Consider the following 22,845-nt stretch of genomic DNA (forward strand, 5'->3'; position numbering starts at 1 on the left):
TAAGTGTAAAGATTAACGGGCACTGTGTGTTTCTCAGTCTCACTCTCGGTTTAGTTGGCCCACCCAAATCCTAATCCTAATAGGAAATTGGAGAAAGAGGGTCTGAGCTTTTCTTGTGCAAGAGGGAAAGAGTATATTATTATATAAAGAGGAAAGAGTAGGAGAACAAAGGCAGAGTGAAGAGACCCCAATTGATGATCTCATGGAACTAGTACAGCAAATTGATGCTGTTCACATGAAGCACAATGCTGAACCTGAAGCTGTTGATCACCATGTTATTGCTGGTGCATTGTTAGGGGTTGGGATTGTGAATCGCAGTATCAAGAATGATTATGATCCTGCACTGGCACTTGTGGGTGAATACATTGATAAAGAAGATCCATCTATCCGAATTGGTGCAATAATGGGCCTGGGGATTGCATATGCTGGTGCTCAGAATGAGAAGATACGTAGTAAGCTGATTCCTATACTTGATGTGGTCACATTCACTGCAATCTCATTGGGGTTGAATGGTTGATCTATGCTGCTTCTTGCAATGAAGAGGTTGCTCAGGCAATCATATTTGCGTTAATGGACCCAAGTGACACAGTTTGGGGAGCCCCTCGCTCGGCTAATTCCCCTCAGCCTTGATCTTTGTACCTTGGCAACCAGGTAAAAGTTTAAAGGCCCGTTTTTGACACTATTTTTTATAAGTGCTTTAACTTAGTAATATTTTTATTTGAAGCACTTGTGCTAAGAAATACAAATAAATTTTTATAAAAATTTTAGAGCAAATGACAACTTAGTACCTTAAGTTTACCCTATATTTCAATTTAGTATCTCAAGTTCAAAAAGTTGCAAGTTGGTAGCTCAACTTTCATTTCGTTGCAACTGCATACCTCCGTTAGCTTTTCCGTCTGTCAGACCATTAAGCGCCTACGTGGCTTTAAAAAATGCCACATAGACAAAAAAAATAATAAAAATAAAATAAACTTTTTAAAAATAAAATAAATAATTATAAAAAACAAAAAAATTTAAAAAACCAATAATTAAATAAAAAAAACAAACAAAGAACAAATCAATAAAAACCATCAACAAAAATCAACCCAAAATCCATTTGCCACAACGTCTCCTTCTTCCCCAACAAATCAACCCAAAACCATCAAAAAAATCAATAAAAATCATCAAGATAAATCAACACAGATCAACCCAAAATCCATTTGCACTAACCCAGCAACCCCTTCTTCTTCCCCTCTTTCTTTCCCACTAGCAACCCAGCAACCCTTTCTCCTTCCCCACCCAACAGCCACCCCCAAAATCTGAGCAACCCTCCTCCCTCCCTGCCATACACCTCGCCACCGAACCACAACCCAAAACCACCACCTGAGACCCACACAAATAACCCTTCTCCTTCCATTGTGCTTCTGCAACTCAAAACCAGAGACCCACCAGTCACCACTCGAGACCCCCCCGAGCAACCCTCCTCCCTCCCAGCCAGACAAATCAACCCACCACCTGAGCAACCCGAGACCCACCCCAAACCACAACCACCACTCGAGCAACCCTCCCTCCCAGCCACACAAATCAACCCACCACCCGATACCCCAAAACCCGAGACCCACCCTACCAATCACCAAAGAAAAAGAGAGGAAGAAGATGAGGGTGGTCTCGCCGAAGATACGCACCGGAGAAAGAGATCGGGAAGAGAGAGAAGTGAGGAAAGAGAAGTGAGGAGACAGAATCAGGGGGGTGGGCAACCCGAGACCCACCAGTTACCGGAGAAAGAGAGAGGAAGAAGATGCAGGTTCTCGCCGAAGATGGGCACCGGAGAAAGAGATCGAGCAGAGAGAGAAGTGAGGAGAGAGAGGAGGAAGGAGAGACATAATCGGGGGGAGGGGGCTGAAAAATGGAGAGAAAATGAAAATAAATGTTTTTTTTTTGTTTTTTATAATTATTTATTTTATTTTTAAAAAGTTTATTATTTTTTTTGTCTATGTGGCATTTTTTAAAGCCACATCACCATGCCACGTAGGCGTTTAACGGTTTGACAGACGGAAAAGCTAACGAAGGTATGCAGTTGCAACGAAATGAAAGTTGAGGTACTGACATGCAACATTTTGAACTTGAGGTACTAAGTTAAAATATAGGGTAAACTTGAGGTACTAAGTTGTAATTTGCTCAAAATTTTAAGTGGTTCATGTAAAAGCACTTTTGAGAAAGCACTTTTGAGAAAGCACTTGATAGGTGCTTATAAAAAAATCTCTTAAAAACGCTTTTATTCATTTATGTCAAACACAACTAAAAATGCTTGTACTAATCTAAAAGCACTTTTTACATTTACTCTTAAGTGAATCTATATGTTTTTTTTTTTTTTTTTCAAAGTAAGTGAATATATCATTACTGCTCAACCTTCCTACTTGATTTTAGTTTCATTTGATGTTTGTTGTCTATTTGAAGCTTGTGTGTAATTAACCATTCATTGTGGCCAAAGAAGCCCTTACGATGATTTTGAACTCAATAATCAGCAAATTCATCCTTACTATGATTTAATTCTAATAACTGCACAATTACAAACGATTTTGATAAACACCTCTGGCTATGTTTTTTTTAATTGTCAATGACAATACGTTTTTATTGACGGTAACAATACGTTCTAACTATTTTTTTGGCCGTGATACGTTCTAAATTTGTAAAAAGTTAATTTGACAAAAAACGTAAGTGTTTCAAGCCCAACTACAATAAAACTCAGGCCCAACAATAAAATAAACCTAAGCCCTAAAAATAACAGTAGTGCTAGACATCCCACATTTTTATACCTTAATTTCATACCACCTTATGTGACAACTTACATGGCATTCATGCATTGGACACTAAAAAGTAAAAACAAAAATCAAAAAAGAAAAAGAAAAACTTTGTCCAGTAAAATAATGACACGTAAGATGATATAAAAATATGGTATAAAAATATGGTAAATTATTCTAAAAATAATTACAAACACACCCTATCATCAAATCACTTATATAAATAGATAGATGTGAGTACAACCTCTCCTTCTCAACTATGGCTAGGGTTGAGTTCAGATCTGACTGAGCAAGGGTTGTCACACAAAAAGTTTCGTTCAACCAAGGCTAGGACGATGGAGGTCGGCTAGGGCGATAGAGGTCTTATCTATCAAGCCAGAGTTGTCTCACCTAAAGCTTCCTTCAACCAAGGCTGGGACGATGGAGGTCATATCTATCAAGCCAGAGTTGTCACACAAAAAGCTTCCTTCAACCAAGGCTGGGACGATGGAGGTCATATCTATCAAGCCAGAGTTGTCACACAAAAAGCTTCCTTCAACCAAGGCTAGGATGTTTAGCCCAAGAAAAAACAAGGCTAGGACTATGGAGGTCTTATCTAAAGTTGGTATTTTTGAGGGGTAGAGATAGATCTCAGCAAATTCATCCTTGGAGGCCTCAACCTCAAAGTTGGTGTTGAAGAGGCATTAGATCTTAGAAGATGAGGTGTGGTGGCAGTGCTCTGCCTACCTTGGAGGCCTCAACCTCAAAGTTGGTGTTGAAGAAGCAATAGATCTTTAGAAGATGAGGTGTGGTGGTGGTGCTCTGCCTGCCTTGGAGGCCTCTGGTGGCGATCCGCTGCTAAGGAACCTCAACCGATCCGCAGCCCAGCAACCCAGAAATTACAACAAACCTACACCATACAAAATACTCGGATTCAGAAGCACAAAATCAACCAAAACTCACCAGGCAAGTCAAGTCTCTGACAGAGCTCAAAATTAAGAAATCTTATCATTCATAACCTAATGTTGAAAACAAAGAAACTAAAATCGAAAAGCAAACTCAAACTCAAAATTGAACTAAACCTCATAATCGAAATCGACAATCAAATTTACAGTCGAAACAAAATCGAAATGTAAATTCAAACTCTAAATTGAGATAAACTTCATAATTGAAATCAAATTCAAAATTGAACACAAACTTGAAATTAAAAATCAACAAATACACAAAACAAATCACAAGAAAAAAAGACGAGAAAAACAGAGAGAGAGTTAGTAATAATCTTTTGGAAATAAACAGCCACCATACAATTAATAAAACTCAGCAAAACCAAACAATTAGAAAAAGCATAATCGCGGGTTTATTTAGGGAATAAAGAGACAAGATCACAAAAAAAAAAAAAGTCATAAAGTCGTGACTGAATATGTACAAAAGGCATGAAAAACATAAATTACAACAAACTACACCATACAAAATACTCGAAGCTGGTCGAGGAGGAGCCTAGGTACATATTCAATCATGTCTTTCTTTTTTGTGTGATTTTGTCTTATTTTCTTTCTTCCCCAAATAAACCATAGATTATGCTTTTTCTGAAGTTGCATTATTTGGTTTAGATGTGTACTATCTCCTTTTTCTATTTCTCCTTCATGAAGAATTCCACAAAAGCGCTCAAAGATGCCTGCAAAAATTTCAAATGATAACAGCAATGTCGGACAAAACAACCTTCTGAAAAAAGAAAAGGTCCTAAGAATCTTATATAGAATTGAACTATTAGTGTACTAGTTATTACCTTTGCAAAAGGAAAAAATAGATAACTAAAACACAATTTCTAGTTCACAGTTAAGCAATAAAATGGGGTTATTGGACCATTCAGCATTTTACCATCATCATTATCAAAGATGCAAAAATGCCACATCAACAAAGGATGATAACATCCTAATATTATGTCTGGATTATAGGCATAATAGAGTTTTACATCTGAACTAATCAATGTTTCATCCCCAAAATGTACAATAACAACCTTACATAATATAAGCTAATTAGACTAAAGTATTAGCAACATTCAATCCATGTATCTTTCCACATTTATATAAATAAAGATTGGTCAATGGGTAAGTTCAGAATATGATATTAGGATAAGAAGCATATAGAAGCAATATAAATAAAGCCAGAGTTGTCATACAAAAAGCTTCCTTCAACCAAAGCTAGGACGTTTAGCCCAAGAAAAACAAGGCTAGGACTATGGAGGTCTTATCTAAAGTTGTGTTGTTGAGGGGTAGAGAGGCAATAGATCTCAGCAAATTCATCCTTGGAGGCCTCAACCTCAAAGTTGGTGTTGAAGAAGCAATAGATCATTAGAAGATGTGGTGTGGTGGTGGTGCTCTGCCTGCCTTGGAGGCCTCAACCTCAAAGTTGGTGTTGAAGAAGCAATAGATCTTTAGAAGATGAGGTGTGGTGGTGGTGCTCTGCCTGCCTTGGAGGCCTTCGGGTGGCGATCTACAGCCCAACAACCCCTAGTCTCATATGCCCAAGAAGATTCGCCGACCAAGTTTGCAACCTCAACAGCCCAACCCAACCGGTGGTGAGATCCGCTGCTAAGTAGACATGCTTGCCAAGATGAAGCAAAGCCCAGTTCTTCAAACCCAAGATGTATCAAAGCCCAAGAGACCTGAGTTTCTTGGGTTGTGAGCACAACTTTGCAAGTCCAACAGTTGATCGTTTTTTTTCCAAGGTGAGTTTTTTCCACAATAATTCCAATACGCCTAATCTTCTAAACCCTTAATCTTTACACAACCTAAACACTCCCAATCTCCTCTAAATCTTTCAAAGACGCCCAAAATCGCAGCCTAATCTTCTAAATTTTAAATCTCTAAACACTCTCAATCTCTTTTACACCTCAAATCTCTAAACATTCGCAAAGCTTTAAAAATTCTCAAACCGTAAATCCTCCAAAATTATGCGGCACTATAAATACTATGCCTCTTCCTCTCCTTTCCATTTCTCTTTCAGTTCTTCTCTCTTCCCTGTTCTTTAGCAATGGCTGGTGGTGCGGGTAGAGGAGGCCGTGGTGGGGGTCGAGGAGGTAGGGGTCGGGGAGGTCGTGGTGCGGATCAAGGAGGTGCAGGTCGAGGATGTGCCCGTGGTGCACCTACTTGCGGAGCTGGGGCACCTCCTTGATCTACACCACCCGCATCACGGCCTCCACGACCACGACCTCCCCGACCCGCATCACGGCCTCCCCTACCTGCACCACCAGCCATTGCTAAAGAACAGGGAAGAAGAGAGAAGAGCTGGAAGAGAAATGGAAAGGAGAGGTAGAGGCATAATATTTATAGTGCGGCAAAATTTCGAAGGATTTAGGGTTTGAGAATGTTTAAAGCTTTGTGAGTGTTTAGGGATTTGAGGTTTAAAGGAGATTGAGAGTGTTTAGTGATTTAAGGTTCAGAAGATTAGGCTGCGATTTTTGGCGTCTTTGGAAGGTTTAGAGGAGATTGGGAGTGTTTAGGTTGTGTGAAGATTAAGGGTTTAGAAGATTAAGCATATTAGAATTACTGTGGAAAAAACTCACCTTGGAAAAGGAAAGATCAACTGTTGGGCTTGCAAAGTTGTGCTCACAGCCCAAGAAACCATGGTCTCTTGGGCTTTGATGCATCTTGGGTCTAAGGAACTGAGCTTTGTTTCATCTTCGCAAGCATGCCTACTTAGCAGCGGATCTCGCCACCAGTTCAGTTGGGCTGTTGAGGTTGCGAACTTGGCCGGCGGATCTTCTTGGGCAGCTGAATGTGATATTCCGGTTGCTTCTCTAATTTTTCAGAATATAATTTGGAAGCAGGCACTTTGTAGAGTGACTGAATGTGATATTGCGGTTTCTGTAAGTGTTACTGATTTTTGTGAATTTGATGGTTGTATTCTACATTTATTTTTCTGGTCTTCCAACCTCCAGGTGAAGAATTACAAATTTGATGATTTTTACTTTTCCTGTAAATGAATAGGGATTCACGGTGTCTGCTATTGGTCCACTTCAAGGAATAACTGAAGTCAGGCGCATTGTGTTGAGCTGCATTAGGTTGGTTCTGGTATTTGAAACTTGTTCACTGTATTAAGCTTATAAAACAGCAATTGGTATCTTGAGCTTTTGATTATTAACCTTTGCTCCACCTGGAATTTCTACTAAAATCTCCAGCCCAAGGTAGCACTTGTTTTCTTCTTACATATGCTAAAAATTCTTATACACTCATTTCTGCTCTAGCTTCTGTGTTGAAGTTCTTATGTATGTGTATTGTATTTTATGCAGTTTTATACAAAGATTATTTCAGCATGCTTTGGAGGACTCACGACCAAAATCTATTCTTCGTTAACTCATTGTTGGTATGCATCTCTTTGTTAGACCCAAGGAGGATAAAATTGGGAGCATATGAACATCTTTATGGACCTCAAATTACTCATGGATCTAGAGTTACTGCTAATACAGACTGTTGTGGGCATGCTGGAGAGCCTAGGTAAAATTATCTCCTTAATTTGGTGCGTGGTACTTGCATTAAGTTCAGTTGGTGTTTGTGTATGACTGCTATACATACACTTTCATTCATGGGGTTACATATTCTTTTGAATAGTACTTCTCACTTGTGGATGTCCAGATTTAACAAATTCTGGTTGCATAATTTCATTCGTTGGATGTTTGTTGATTATGCACAGAACGATTGATCTGCTAACTTAACATTTAACCTCTGCAAGCGAATCATGAGGCACAAAATTATTTTCTTTGAAGGAGAATAAAAACTAAATACTGATGATCAGGCTACTATCCAGCCTGTAGGTGATTTGCTGAAGCTTTTGGATGTTTCATCAGTGGACAATGTGTTGTTAACTACACATGGCAAATTACAGCCGCCTCTTGGGAAACGTCATTTAAAGATATTAGAGTTCATTTCAGTATTACTCATGGTTGGTGGTGAAGCTGTTGCGAAGGAACTGATTTGTCTTGGAGCAGTACAAAGAATTTTCGACTTGTTATTAAAGTAAGTTCAGAGTTTTAATTTCTTGTTTTATAAAAAGTTAATCGATACAATTAAATATATGTTTATTCCCCAATTTTGTTCTGAGTATTCCAGGTACCCATTTAACAACTTTGCACATTACCGCATAGAGAACATAATAGTATCATGTTTGGAAAGCAAGAATGCTCCTCTTGTACAACATCTCCTTTGCGTGTGTGATATAGTTGGAAAATACTTCAAGCAGAAAAGCAATTCACATTGGCAGCTCATTCAAACAAGCCAACAATTCATGCTGAGGGTAGATCCCCACCCAAGATGGGGAATATTGGACATTTAACACGCATATCGAACAAAATCGTTCAACTGGGAAATAGCAATAGCGAGATTCAGGCGTATCTGCAGGTTTTTGTTTTCTATTTCTCCATATTTATATATGTTTCTTTGTCTTTTAAGTTTAGTAATTATCTTGGCCAAAAAAAAAAAAAGTTTAGTATTTATGAAATAATATTTACAAGTGAATTGCAGTATTCTTTTATGGATTTAAAGCCCAGTCTTTTAGATGGTTGCTTGAGTGGTTACTGGTTAGCGGACTCTTCCCACTTCTTGTCTTCTGGTTCTGATTTTTTCCATCCCTTAGACTCCTTTCTATTAATTTTATTCAAATTATAAAAAGGTATTATATTCTTGGAAATTTTTTGGTGTTTTCGCTTTGTTGTTGAAGTTGAAATCATAAAATCTAAATCTTTTATTCATTCTTTTTTTTTCAGTAAACTATTCCCTACATTTTTACTATAGCTCCATTTTAATACTAGTTCTATGATTTCCAGTAGGCTTTATAAATTTATCCGTCCCCATTCTTGGTTGTTTTTTTTTTTTTTTTTTATTAAAAACAAGACTTCATTAATTGAAATGAAAAAGTTCAATGAAAAATATAAATATAATGAAAAAAAGCGGATGAAAAGGTATTTCCTGAAATTATGAAAATACTGAAGCCCATAGTAATGCCCTTAGCCCCATGAAATCCCCACCACATCTCCACTAGAGGTAACAAATATCGTGCTTCATCTGACCAACGAAACTATAAAACACACAACGATCCTTTGAATCTTATTGATTTATTTGTCTGTCTGTTTTATTCTTTCTTATTTATGTTGTATTACTAATCTTATGTTTCCAGCTATCTAATCATGGTGTAATTAATTGTAACAGGGGACCAAACAGTTGCAAACGCAAAAGACAAGATGAAATTCAAAGGCCAAGCGGGGACCTGCAACCAACTATAATCGTTACAGGAACGGACTTTGGATGGCATCTTGAAGTAGAATAGAATAAGACAATAATTAATTGGAGGCTTATACATATTTGAGTTTTGTGTACTCTGCTTATGTCTTGACTTTTGAGACATAAGTCAATGAGTTGGATATTGCATTGCATATGAGACGATATCGTGAGAAGATTATGTTCAATTTGAAGTTAATTTGAAGTTTCTTAATCCATAATCCACCCATTGCTATTGTAATCTGTTCAAGGGGCCATTTTGTTCAATGACTTGCATAATTAAAGTTGCACAACTCTATAGTTTATTAAATTGTTAGGCCTCAGTATACAGCCACCCAATTAATGATTCGCTTTATAGTCTTTCTTTAAATCTCCATTTGGTGGAATGATTAAAAAGACAGAAGCCAAAGGTCGAATATTTCACGTACGCACACACAAAACATCCGATCAGTGAAAAAATTGATCAACCAACTCAATTTGTACCTGCAAATTAATTGTTTCTTACAGTGACATCGTTGCCTCAAAAATCTAATATCACATCTTTCAGTGTGAGCTAAGTGTAAGGTTTGAGACGAGTTGGACAACAAGATACACATGTGCTCAGTTAGCTTAGGCTTAAACTTGAAATTGGTCTCGGTTGGTAATTGGTGTGGCTCTTCTGTAGGACGAAGTAAGTTTTGACTTGGATTATTTTAATATCAATAATGCTAGGGATTTCAAATTTGTATCTCAAAGTTAATGAATCTACTGTTACTGCTAAACTTTCTGGTTATTCAGTATTGCTTTTTCTTCCTACAGTATGCAAAGTCATGTCCATTTTCTTCCCCTACTTGATTTTAGTTTCATTTGATGTTTGTTGTCTATTTGAAGCTTGTGTGTAATTAACCATTCATTGTGGCCAAAGAAGCCTTTACGATGATTTTGAACTCAATAATTCCAACATTAATCTAATGGCTTTTTAATTTACTTTGGTCTCGCAGGAAAGTGTTGAGGCCACTGCTGAAGTTTCAAAGACATTTAATGAAAAGATCAGAAAACATTGTGATATGACTCTGCTTTCTTGTGCTTACGCGGGAACAGGCAATGTTCTCAAGGTTCAAAACCTTGTCGGTCAATGTTCTGAAAGCCACGGTGAGCAACTTGGACGCATTGTACAAAAAACGAATTTAATCACTTGAATGCATAGAAGAACACATGCACATTCTATGTCTTGCCTCTGAAAGTATGCCATAGTGGTCAAAATAGCAAGCCAAGTCCTTTTTCCATGCAGTAAAAAAAAAAAAAAAGGTGGCTATTGTAAGCTTTTCTAGTAGTGACTCCTTCCATATGTATATCAATAATGCTAGTTGTCCCATATTTTTTTTTTTCTTTTTACATAGAAGAAGAGGAAGAGAACGAGAATCTAACTTTTCATTATGGTTAGAAATTGCACAAATTTCTTTGATCTTTCATGCATTATACTAAATGTATTAAATCTTAAATACCACATCTCTCTAATAGAGGTAAAATTTATCTATTAAAAATGTGGTACATATTTAATACCAAAAATAAGGTGCACATAATTTTATCCTTCAGTTTTCACTTACTAATTGCCTTTGGCACGTCCTCACCTACCATTTTCACAAACATAAAGTCCTATTATGAACCTCAGGTCCTCAAGGCAATCCAGGAAACACAACTACCATGTATAGATAAGAATAATATTTGGGACTCATCCAAGAGAACTGGATCGAGCAAGCATGAGAAATTGATATATTTCATGTAGCTTTTAGCAAAAACATAATTCCTTAGTCTCCTCTTTCATATGTTGCCTATGGTAATTTTAATTTTTTGGGCTACTTAGTAAATTAAAGACTAGTACAAGAGTTTGAAAATCTGCGTCAAGTGAACGAAAAATTATTATGTATAACCACTATATTGACACGTGATATAATTAGTCTATTTGTTATAATATGAGTGGATGTTATTAATACTATACATTACTAATATAAACATATCATTCAGTAATACCCTTACACATTGAATTACTTATACCACGTGATGGTATATCGGTTATACCCTATAATAAATTTTTGCAAACGAACTATCTTATTTTTATTAGAGATGGTAAATTGTATGCTAAATTTGAATTTTAATAATGTATTAGTATATTTTTTGTTGTAAGAAAATAAATCATTATAAAAAATTTAAAAAACCAATAATTCAATTAAAACTAATAAAAAACAAACAAACACGAAATCATCAACAAAATGAACACAAAACATAAAAAAAAAAAAAATCAACGCAAATCATCAAAGAAAAAAAACATGCCACACCCTTAGATCGATCAACAAAGAAAAAAAACAGCCCCACAATTTTTTTTCTTTCTTCTTCTTCTTGTTCATCTTGTTCTTCTTTTTCTTCTTCATGCATTTGGCTTGCAATTCACTCACACAAAAAAAAATTGAAACTCAGCCAACCAAGCCCTTCCCCTTGCGCCCCCAGCCAATCCCCCAAACCCCAACAGCCTCTCCTCCCGACAAAATATTGAAATCTGTGAATTTAAAGAAAGTACTGTAATTGAAACTTTCTTCATGCTCTACCCTGTAGTCTAATCAGTGCAAACTCAAGAACCCAGATGAGGAATTTACCAAAGCAGAGGGAATGACAGAGTGCGCACATTGGTCTAAAATTCTAAATTAAAAAAACAAAAAAACACCCAATTTGATCTGCAACTCTCACCTGGGGAGGTCCTCCGCCGTCGTCGCTTGGAAGGGCGAGACCCTCCACTGGATCAAAACCTGCTTACTCAAACCCTGCAACAAAACCAAGCGACAATGGAGAACACAAAGGATATTTACATCGAAGACCATGAAAACGGCACGCTTAATGTCACCTTGTTCAACGAAGATGGCACGCTCAAAGTCATCTCTTTCTCTATCTACTACGATGTAGAGGAAGAGGAGGGTACATCTTAATGCCTCTCCTTTGTTTCTTAGCTTGCTCAGAAATTGTGGGAAACTATGTATATATAAATTTTATTTTTAAGTTTTAGGTGAAATTAAACTATATCATCTTTATGCCATATTTTAAATTTTTCATGAGGACTTATTCCATTATTGTGATTTTTTAAATTGTTAATATTGCAATTATTTGAAAGAACAATTCTCTAATTTCTGCATTTTGTTTTTGTTTTTGTAGACATAGATTTGCAAAACGGATGGCCGGCGGTGGAATCTGCTCTAGAAGAGCATGGTATTTCATGTGAATTGAATTTGGTATGTCATGTTAAATATAATGTTGTTTTTTCAATTGAAAACTCTCACTTATGTTGAATTTGTAAATATGAATTTTTGAAATCCACTCTATATTTTGATCAGTGGATTTTTTCAAATTATGCACGTGTGATTTGATGATATATGCACATATTAAATCGTTGTATTTCTAATTATATATGGTCAGGATGAGCGTTTCATGACAGTCTCAACAACCAAAAGGACTAAATCCTTTATGAGGGCTAAGCATCTTCTTAAATTCTTGTCTGTAGGTTCTAATCCACAATGGGTACGTTCAAATGGCAGATCCTTTGTTATTGCTTTTTTATCTGTTGTGTATGAGCTATGAGCTATTCTGTTAGTTAACATGATTTGAGTGCTGAATGTTTTGATTACAGGCAATAAAATTACTGGATGACAATAAGGAATGTGAAGTCATCCAGGTTTACCCTCCTAAAGATGATCTGGCTTGCGGAGAATGTGGGACTTGTGAAGAATGTGAGAAAAAGGTATTGATTAAAATTCCTTCCCCCCGTCAATTTTTCTTCAAGCAAATGTAAGTTATGAACCTTTCATCATTTATGTTTCTGGAAGCATTCTCTGTATTTGTGATGCAGCTAGGATGTTTTCAGTTCAGGCTTCAGCAATGTAACATGGTGATTAGACCTTTTGTTTGATGTTAGAAAGGTTTAGACTTTAGAGTTGGTTAGGGTTCAGTGATGGACGGATATTTGTAAGGATAATACGAGGAATATAAGCCTGGGTGTCCCACTACCTATTCCATGAAGAGTCAGACCCAATATCTCTTACTAATGCTGGAGATTGCAAAATCTCACTGTTTAGTTTGTTCTAATCTCCAGTATTGCGTGCAGGAGGAATCTTGTGAATGGGTGTATAGCCTCTTAGGCCCCGAGGAGTCCACCGTGAAGGTGCATAAAGTGATCTACTGAATCAATTATATATATAACTGTAGATTGTGTTAGTTACATCTTTAATTCTTTTCTCTTGTTGCTTCTCTAATTTTTCACAATATAATTTGGAAGCAGGCACTTACTAGCGTGACTGAATGTGATATTGCGGTTTCTGTAAGTGTTACTGATTTTTGTGAATTTGATGGTTGTATTCTACATTTATTTTTCTGGTCTTCCAACCTCCAGGTGAAGTGAGAACTACAAATTTGATGATTTTTACTTTTCCTGTAATGAATAGGGATTCACGGTGTCTGCTATTGGTCCACTCCAAGGAATAACTGAAGTCAGGTATACTGTGTTGAGCTGCATTAGGAATGGAACTTGTCCTCGATCCAATGTTGTGAGGCTTATAAATAATCAAAAGGTGAATACTTTTGATGCATCATTCACCTGTGATGCATTGCGTGTCTGAGTTGTGATAGAATATATATACATTGCATGAGTTAGATGTCAGAAGTTACGTTATTTACTTCGTAAGGTATTGCTGAGCTGATTCTTTTCTTATGTGGGCATACAGCGTCTTAAAGAAACTGTTAAGCAGCTAGAAAACCAAACTGGAAGTACATCTATCATGGAGGTTGGTTGTTAGTTACCTTTGTTTGTTGCTTCTGGTATTTGAAACTTGTTCACTGTATTAAGCTTATAAAACAGTAATTGGTATCTTGAGCTTTTGATTATTAACCTTTGCTGTAAGAGAGAACTTTGTGATTGTGGGCTATTAAATTTTGGCATGCTTTTTATTGGTTGTGCTCGATCAATTAGGCAGTGCAGTTCATGAAAACCCAACTTTTTTGTCGTGAACTTATTCGTACAAAGTTTATGGAAGCACTGCACTGTTTACAAGATACAGATGTGCTAGAGATGATTGCAGACAAGTTCAGGTCTTCAGTAAGTAACTAATTTACATATAAGCTATATTCATGCAATGCCCAATGGGCTTCTTGGGGTTTTTTACCCCCTACATATTCGAACTCATAGTTTGTGTGAAGTTTTTGGAGAAAAGAGATAGAACCATGATCTTGCTAATGCCTTCTAAATGGAAGGTTGTGCTGCAATCTATTGCTTACTAAAAGAAGGCTATGCAATTTTGATTTTCCTGTAGGAAAATTGCATAGTTCTTTTCAGCTATATGTTTTCTACTATTAGTCTCAATAGAAGGATGATTTATTTGTTGTTAATGAGCACATTTTATGAGCATGATTTCTATAGGATTCTCCTGAGGTGCATGGTGATGCATCAGAGACGCTTTGTGCTATAACAAGGTTTGCTCCTCCTGGACTTTCTACTAAAATCTCCAGCCCAAGGTAGCATTTGTTTTCTTCTTACATATACTAAAAATTCTTATACACTCATTTCTGCTCTAGTTTATGTGTTGAAGTTCTTATGTATGTGTATTGTATTTTTGCAGTTTTATACAAAGATTATTTCAGCATGCTTTGGAGGACTCACGACCAAAATCTGTTCTCGTTAACTCATTGTCGGTATGCATCTCTTTGTTAGACCCAAGGAGGATAAAATTGGGAGCATATGAACATCTTTGTGGACCTCAAATTACTCGTGGATCTAGAGTTACTGCTAATCCTGAGACTGTTGTGGCCATGCTGGAGAGCCTAGGTAAAATTATCTCCTTAATTTGGTGTGTGGTACTTGCATCAAGTTCATTTGGTGTTTGTGTATGACTGCTATACATGCACGTTCATTCATGGGGGTACATATTCTATTGAATACATCTCACATCTGGATGTCCAGATTTAACAAATTCTGGTTGCATAATTTCATTCGTTGGATGTTTGTTGATTATGCACAGAATGATTGATCTGCTAACCTAACATTTTACCTCTGCAAGCGAATCATGAAGCACAAAATTATTTTCTTTGAAGGAGAATAAAAACTAAATACTGATAATCAGGCTACTATCCGGCCTGCAGGTGATTTGGTGAAGCTTTTGGATGTTTCTTCGGTGGACAATGTGTTGTTAACTACATATGGAAAATTACAGCCACCTCTTGGGAAACATCGTTTAAAGATATTAGAGTTCATTTCAGTATTACTCATGGTTGGTGGTGAAGCTGTTGCGAAGGAACTGATTTGTCTTGGAGCAGTACAAAGAATTTTCGACTTGTTATTAAAGTAAGTTCAGAGTTTTAATTTCTTGTTTTATAAAAAGTGAAACTATACAATTAATTTAATTAAATACATGTTTATTCCCCAATTTCGTTCTGAGTATTTCAGGTACCCATTTAACAACTTTGCACATTACCACATAGAGAACATAATAGTATCATGTTTGGAAAGCAAGAATGCTCCTCTTGTACAACATCTCCTTTGCGAGTGTGATCTAGTTGGAAAAATACTTCAAGCAGAAAAGCAATTCACATTGGCAGCTCATTCAAATAAGCCAACAGTTCATGTTGAGGGTAAATCCCCACCCAAGATGGGGAATATTGGGCATTTAACACGCATATCCAACAAAATCATTCAACTGGGAAATAGCAATAGCGAGATTCAGGCGTATCTGCAGGTTTTTATTTCTATTTCTCCATATTTATATATGTTTCTTTTTCTTTTAAGTTTAGTATTTATGAAAAAAATATTTACAAGTGAATTGCAGTATTCTTTTATGGATTTAAATCCCAGTCTTGTACATGGTTGCTTGAGTGGTTAGCGGACTCTTCCCACTTCTTGTCTTCTGGTTCTGATTTTTTGCATCCCCTAGATTCCTTTCTATTAATTTTACTCAGATTATAAAAAGGTATAAATTCTTGGAAATTTTTTGGTGTTTTCGCACTGTTGTTGAAGTTAAAAAATCATAAAATCTAAATCTTTTATTCATTTTTTTTTTTTTCAGTAAACTATTCCTACATTTTACTACAGCTCCATTTTAATACTAGTTCTATGATTTCCAGTAGGCTTTATAAATTTATCCGTCCCCATTCTTGGTTGTTGCTTTTGTATGGATTTATGTTGTTATTACCAACTAAATGTGATTACCTTAACTGAATAGTACAAATATACTGCTATCATGTGATGAAAGAGATGTACACATAGGTGTGTACACCCTATGGAAGTTTCAATAGCAGGAATAATGTGTATAGCCTATTGTTTGCACTGTTCAGTCATTTTTAGAGTAACAATTCTTTTGACAGGAAAACTGTGAGTGGACTAATTGGCATACAAATGTTCTATCAAAGCGTAACCCAGTGGTGAATGTTTGGGCGTGCGGGTATGATTTTTCCCCCCCAAACGTAGTTGATTTGCAATTGCATTTTCTTAGTCAAAAACTACCCAAAAAAAAATAAAATTAAAATACTTGGTTGATTTAAGTTGTCAAAATTTCGCATAACTAGTTGATCATTGCCCTCCTGGCCCTCCTCTACAAATCAATTGGGCTTTAGGCAGAAATGAATGGGATCCTGCACCTGAACGTCTTAGTGGTTATTCGTGCATATTGCACACATCAAAATATATGCTTTCTTTTATATGGTAAAATATTACATTGGTCAAACAGCTCTCCTTTTCGTTCTTTTTTTTTTTTTAATTAAAAACAAGACTTCATTAATTGAAATGAAAAATATAAATATAATGAAAAAAAGCGGATGAAAAGGTATTTCCTGAAATTATGAAAATACTGAAGCCCATAGTAATGCCCTTAGCCCCATGAAATCCCCACCTTATCTCCACTAGAAGTATTAAATAGCGTGCTTCATCTGTCCAACGAAACTATAAAAAACACAACGATCCTTTGAATCTTATTAATTTATTTGTGTGTCTGTTTTATTCTTTCTTATTTATGTTGTATATTATTAATCTTATGTTTCCAGCTATCTAATCATAGTGTAATTAATTGTAACAGGGGACCAAACAGTGGCAAACGCAAAAGACAAGATGAAATTCAAAGGCCAAGCGGGGACCTGCAACCAACTATTATCATTACAGGATCGGACGTTGGATGGCATCTTGAAGTATAAGTGGAGGCTTATACATATTTGAGTTTGTGTACTCTGCTTATGTCTTGATTCTTGAGACATAAGTCAATGAGTTGGATATCGCATTGCATATAGACGATATAGTGAGAAGATTATGTTCAATTTGAAGTTTCTTAATCCATAATCCACCCATTGTTATTGTAATCTGTTCAAGGAGCCATTTTGGTCTATGACTTGCATAATTAAAGTTGCACAACTCTATAGTTTATTAAATTGTTAGGCCTCAGTACACAGCCACCCAAATTAATGATTCGTTTTATAATAAGGGGATTATATTGTTCTGGTCATCAAATTCTAAAAGCTAGCTAGCTAGCTTCCAATGGCTTATTGATCTCTATTCTAAAAGCTATATGAAGCTGCCTTTAGAATTAAAGGTACATGAACCCCTTTAATTTGTCTAGCTCAATCCGTGAAACAATATATATAGAAATAAGATGCTATATATTCTCGATGGATGCCTCAGTATATATCGGTATAGAAAGATATATGCCATGCATGTTCAACCTCAAAAATGGTGGAAACGAATAACATTAATTGCAGATCAGAGAGGGTTCTGATATTGCATTCCATAGTCATATACAAATGGCACAATTCAATTTTTCAGTCAATATTACCAAGTTTTCTGTTCTAGCTAATTATAATCACTTTTTTTTTTTTTTTTTTGAGGTCGATCACTTAATTGGAAAATAGTAAAATTGGGGTCATAACTCATAAGGGAGATGATAAAAGATCCAAAATTTGGAACAATAATAGTAGTACAGTAAGCTAGCTCCCTTGCCCAAATATTGATGCATGTATAGTCAGACCAATTGAGTTGTTTTCTAGTGCATATATGCAGGAACATTAATTCCTTATTCAGACCTATCTAGAGGTAGATGACAAAGATCGCATTTGCCTTTCAGCGCATGTACATGTTTGTGGGCCTCAAACTCTAGCTAGTCACAGATCGAGGAAAGAAACAATACTAGAATTAGAATAGTTTTCCATTTTCCAACAAGTAACTCCAAATTCGCCGACAAATCGAATAATATGTTCATGTTATTGAATGCGTGGCATCCAATTCCAGCATCTTGTAATTGTTTGCTTATTTGAGCAGCACTAGATATTGCTAGATACTGTCCAACAAGTGTGATTCCATTGTCATCTTGGGTATGAATTTCCATTTTGTTTATTAATCTACTGCTGTGCCTTTGTTTTGTATTCTTAGAATGTGATTTTCATCTATCTTATGCCATGTTTGGACCCTAATGGGATTGATCAATTCTACTATATAAATGGAGAAAAAAATATATTCAAATTTGAGATATTTAATGGAGATCACTATCATTACAAAAACAATTATTACTAAACTTTCACAATACGTACCCTTTATCAACGAGCTTTAAATAAGTTTCAAATGGCATGTATGATCAAATGCTTATGATAATTTAACAAGAAAATTACAAGAACGTATAAGTGACAGACTGACTGATCCAAACTCCAAAGCATTATTTCACCCACTATGTTAAACAAAAATAATCTTTTCCCAATTACCACTACCACTATGTTTGCGCTGTAAAATTTGGGGGACCGCTATTTTAAAAGGCCAAAAATATTTCATCCACTGGGCCTTAAAGGCTACGTTGTACAGTCCCCAAAGCTAGTAAGCTTTTCTGTCTTTAATTGGCAGACGGGTGGTCCCTATATTATGGACAAAATATCAATCACGTGCTTTTGGGTTTTCCATGTTCTCCCCTCATTATCTAAATTCTATTCAATTGTACCCTTCAAGCCTTTATACCAGTACCACCCATGGTCCATGAAGCACAGTGGACCTGGGAACTGGGAAGGTGATACATGCTTTGTGCCTCACTGGCTCTGAATGTTATGCTAAAAACACAGGTGTTAGGGTACTATAAATAATTCTTGGCCTACCTATTTTCCTTTTTAATTGAATATCTGTTGAAAATTGCAATTAATTTTATATATTTTTGTGGTGTTAAAGTTGTAATCATCATAGTACAACTTTATATTGGGCACCAGAGATTAAAGTCATATGAATTGTTTGGTAAAGTTGGAACTAAGACCATAATATACTAAATATTAAACCCCGTAATTTATGAACATTTTGTCTTGTAATCATAACATAAGCTCTCACCTTTTGTATCCAACTTTGTAAGCTAACGCGGTAACGCCAACCATTCAAAGTAATATTCCTACAAGTAACCTCTTTAACTCATTTGTTTATTCATTTCTCATTCAGTTTAGACAGATTTCAACAAGCATTCATTTCATAGATAAAAATAAACGTCTATTTTTTTAAATATTAAAAAAAAAAAAAGACAAAATGGGTAACGAAAAAGCTTAATTATGGTTTTATCACTCATAATTTTAGTCGATTTTCACTTTATCACTCAGATATTTGTTAATTTTATTTGTCTCCATTTACCACTTACAACTAATTTTATATTTCATTTTATATTTTTTCGTCTATTTCATTACCTAAGCTACCAAAAATGCTTATGTGGTAGGAACATTTTTGTTACCAATATTAACAGATTAACCAACATAATGAATGAAAAAATATAAAGTAGAACACGAAAAATAATTGTAAATAATAAAGTGTGATAAATAAATATTTAAATTATAAAATATGAATCAACTAACAGGTAATACAAACACAATTAAACCTAACGAAAATGCCGCAAGTCCTTTATAATAAATGATCCTTATCTGCGAGTTCTATTGTTGACTATCTTTTCCGACCAAAATTTTTTTGACTATCTTTTCTAAAGGTGCCTAATTAAGTCTCATTTTTCCTACATAAATTGTTATATTTATTTATAGCAAATAAGAATGTATCACATTAGCCATTAATTTAAGTTAATTAAAACTTTAGTTAAATTCATTTTTCTTGGTCGACGTAGATGGATGAATGTAAGCCATCAAAGGCAATGAACTTGAGCACGTGTAAAAGAAATCCCAACTATAATTTCTCATTATTATGATGATAGCTTCATTCCTATAGTACCACTCTTCACGGAACAAAAACTGTTATTATAATTCATAATTTTGGTAAGTAATTAAAATGATGCCGATCAATTTCAATTATTGACCCTACCAAAAACCTTTATACTCAACAAAAGATGTTTTGCCATTGTAATTAATCAAAGCACCAACCACAAGTTAAACGAACCTTGCACAAAAGGGTTTTCCAATTTCAAACACGGTCACCTTTTTCTTAATGTAATCAATCCCTCAGGTCATCCCACTTTCTTTTTACCCAAACAAAAATTTGTCCCTGAATAATTGAATTAACTGCGACCTTAAGTTAAAGATTAAAGAAGACGAGCTTAAGATGGATCAACAAGGTATATTCCATTTCCACCATTAACAAAAATTTTAGAGCGTGAAAAACACGCGCCGCCATGGCCCGTGTACAAAGCCACTGGGAAACTTACGCACCGTATAATTGGGTATATGATACAACTCTTTCTTTTGGCCATGGTATATGATACAACTCTAACTAACTATATTCTACCGTTATTCTATGCACAGAGCTACACGGTGGTTTTTTTTATTTTTAAGAAATAACTACTTCTTACACGTCCAACCTCCCTTCCCTGTCAGAACTCCGTTAATTGACAATCCGGTGATGGCGGCATCGACGGCGGAGACCGCAACTTTTGGAAATAATCTCTGACGCTCACTCCTTTGGCCGTTACTTTCTCTGTGGAGTCCTCCTCATCGCGTGACGGAATGAACGGAGGTCGTAAAACCTCCGTCAGTAGGTCCCACCTGACCCCGCGAAAGAACTCGTGCTCCTTGATCTCACACGCCCCTCGGAGGTACCCCAACCGCTTGGTGGGGTCCTTGTGCAGCAACCGTTCGATCAAGTCCGTTAAAGCCGTCCGCTTCCCGATGAACTCGGGCGTTTTCGTCAAGACGTGTCGGAACGTTTCCTTGCGGTTCTTGCCTTTAAACGGCGTGGTACCGTAAAGAGCCTCGTAGGTTAGAATCCCGAGGGCCCACCAATCGACGGCGAACTCGTGTCCCTCCCCGCGAACCACCTCGGGGGACACGTACTCCTCCGTGCCGACGAAGGAGTTGGCGCGCTCGCCGTCGGAGAAGCTCTGCTTGCGCGCCGCTCGGCTGACCGGGCTGACTCGAGCCGACTTGGCCTTCTTCAGCCCCTTGGATTTTTGATTGTCGTGTATAATGTTGATCCAACGTGTCATGTTTCTGCGGTGTTTGCGGCGAATGTCCGGCGGCGGCGCTTCGTCCTCAGAAAAAGTGACGGTTTTGTTGGTTTTGTGGTTGAGAGCGCGTGAAAGGTCGAAGTCCGTGAGGGTGACATGACCGGACTGCTGGATGAGGACGTTCTCGGGCTTCAAGTCGCGGTACACGATGCCCATGCTATGAAGGTGCTCGAGCGCGCAGACGATCTCGGCCAAGTAGAAGCGGATCACGGCGGGGGAGAAGACGCGGTCGTTTTGGCGGTAGCGGAGGACGTTGAGGTCGCCGCCCGGGCAGTAAGGGACGGCCCAGCCCAAGAACTCGTCGGAGTCGAAGGAGCCGAAGACGGAGGGTAGAAACGGGTGGGCGTTGGGGCCAGACAGGCGGGTCAGGACCTGGATTTCCCAGCGGGCGCGACGCTCAGCATCGAGGCGGGTGCGGAGGGCGGACTTGTCGACGACTTTGAGAGCGAAGGGAGAGCGGGCAGAGGGGTCAGCTGAGGGGTCGTGGACCAAGAAGACGGTTCCCATGGCTCCCTTGCCCAAGACTTTGAGAGCCTGGAGGTTTTCGAAGTCGAGCTCCGGTGTATCTGTATCCATCGCCGGAGAGGGAGAGAAATGGAGACACAGAGGAGAGGGAGATCAGATGGGTTTCAGAGTTGGTTTGTAGGTTATATATGGGCTTGTGTATGTCTCTTGTGTGCTGCTTTGTTTTTTTCGCCTATTTTCTGTGGGTTTTTTTCCTTCCTCTTTTCTTATTTTCTTTTTTCTTTTTTGGTCTACTTCGGTGTATTCCGGCAACGATTAAAATCAGGAAAGTTTAGTGAATTTGCACCTAGTCCATCATACAGAGTTTCCAAGGAATTTCTACGTATATTCATTTTATTCTTATTTTGGGTATTGCTTAACTATTAATTTGAGATTTTTTTTATGTGGCACGTAGTATATTATTTGCATGTATAAGAAAAAGACAAATTCGTATATTTGTTATGAAATGAACAGGTTACAATTATTTCACACCCACTTTTATTGCTCTCCTGATGTACTAGCTTGTAGTGAAGTAGATATGTACGTACCCATATCAATATCAATATGCATGTATTGGTTAATGAAATTTAATGAAAATAATGAAAGGAATCAAAATATATCATATGCACATATAATGTATGAGCGCGATCGATACATTAAATGAGTCATGTTTAGTAAAAATTCATTGTTGTACTCGTGCTTAATTATATTTGATATCACCACTCGTAGTCTATCACAATACAAATACATATATTTTAGTTGATAAGCACTAGATGTGATATCCAATTTTTGTCATAATATATTAATATATATATATATATATATTTTAAGTATATCGTATCGTGTTTGTGCCAGCCTAAT

At 36.8% G+C, this 22,845-nt stretch overlaps 3 protein-coding genes across 6 annotated transcripts; 2 read left to right on the forward strand and 1 right to left on the reverse strand.

Annotated features, from left to right (window-relative positions):
- Positions 1-3,049: 3,049 nt before the first annotated feature.
- LOC147296118 (uncharacterized) lies at positions 3,050-8,123 on the forward strand. Of its 3 annotated transcripts, XM_086229853.1 has the most exons (6): positions 3,050-3,206; positions 3,273-6,627; positions 6,749-6,822; positions 7,051-7,255; positions 7,566-7,774; positions 7,868-8,123. In XM_086229853.1, the coding sequence occupies exons 2-4, from the start codon at positions 6,385-6,387 to the stop codon at positions 7,112-7,114; spliced, it is 381 nt and encodes a 126-aa protein (XP_086085979.1). In that variant the 5' UTR covers positions 3,050-3,206; positions 3,273-6,384; the 3' UTR covers positions 7,115-7,255; positions 7,566-7,774; positions 7,868-8,123. The 3 variants fall into 3 exon arrangements, with proteins under 3 accessions (XP_086085979.1, XP_086085980.1, XP_086085978.1); XM_086229854.1 differs by having other exon boundaries at positions 3,050-6,627; positions 7,554-7,774; XM_086229852.1 differs by having other exon boundaries at positions 3,050-6,627.
- A 3,247-nt stretch (positions 8,124-11,370) lies between these two features.
- On the forward strand, positions 11,371-17,519 carry LOC147296119 (uncharacterized). Of its 2 annotated transcripts, XM_086255485.1 has the most exons (15): positions 11,376-11,977; positions 12,212-12,288; positions 12,473-12,574; positions 12,684-12,794; positions 13,158-13,214; positions 13,332-13,370; positions 13,495-13,620; positions 13,774-13,833; positions 14,019-14,144; positions 14,466-14,560; positions 14,665-14,870; positions 15,185-15,386; positions 15,489-15,777; positions 16,403-16,479; positions 17,110-17,519. In XM_086255485.1, the coding sequence occupies exons 1-15, from the start codon at positions 11,848-11,850 to the stop codon at positions 17,222-17,224; spliced, it is 1,812 nt and encodes a 603-aa protein (XP_086111611.1). In that variant the 5' UTR covers positions 11,376-11,847; the 3' UTR covers positions 17,225-17,519. The 2 variants fall into 2 exon arrangements, with proteins under 2 accessions (XP_086111617.1, XP_086111611.1); XM_086255491.1 differs by lacking the exon at positions 16,403-16,479 and having other exon boundaries at positions 11,371-11,977.
- A 3,102-nt stretch (positions 17,520-20,621) lies between these two features.
- LOC147296120 (serine/threonine-protein kinase UCN-like) lies at positions 20,622-22,096 on the reverse strand. The gene has a single exon (XM_086229248.1). It carries the CDS (start codon positions 22,054-22,056, stop codon positions 20,848-20,850), a length of 1,209 nt encoding a protein of 402 aa, XP_086085374.1. The 5' UTR covers positions 22,057-22,096; the 3' UTR covers positions 20,622-20,847.
- Positions 22,097-22,845: the final 749 nt, after the last annotated feature.

The sequence above is a fragment of the Dryas octopetala genome, chromosome 1 (assembly GCF_963921425.1).
Source record: "Dryas octopetala chromosome 1, drDryOcto1.1, whole genome shotgun sequence".
NCBI classification, from domain to species: Eukaryota; Viridiplantae; Streptophyta; class Magnoliopsida; order Rosales; family Rosaceae; genus Dryas; species Dryas octopetala.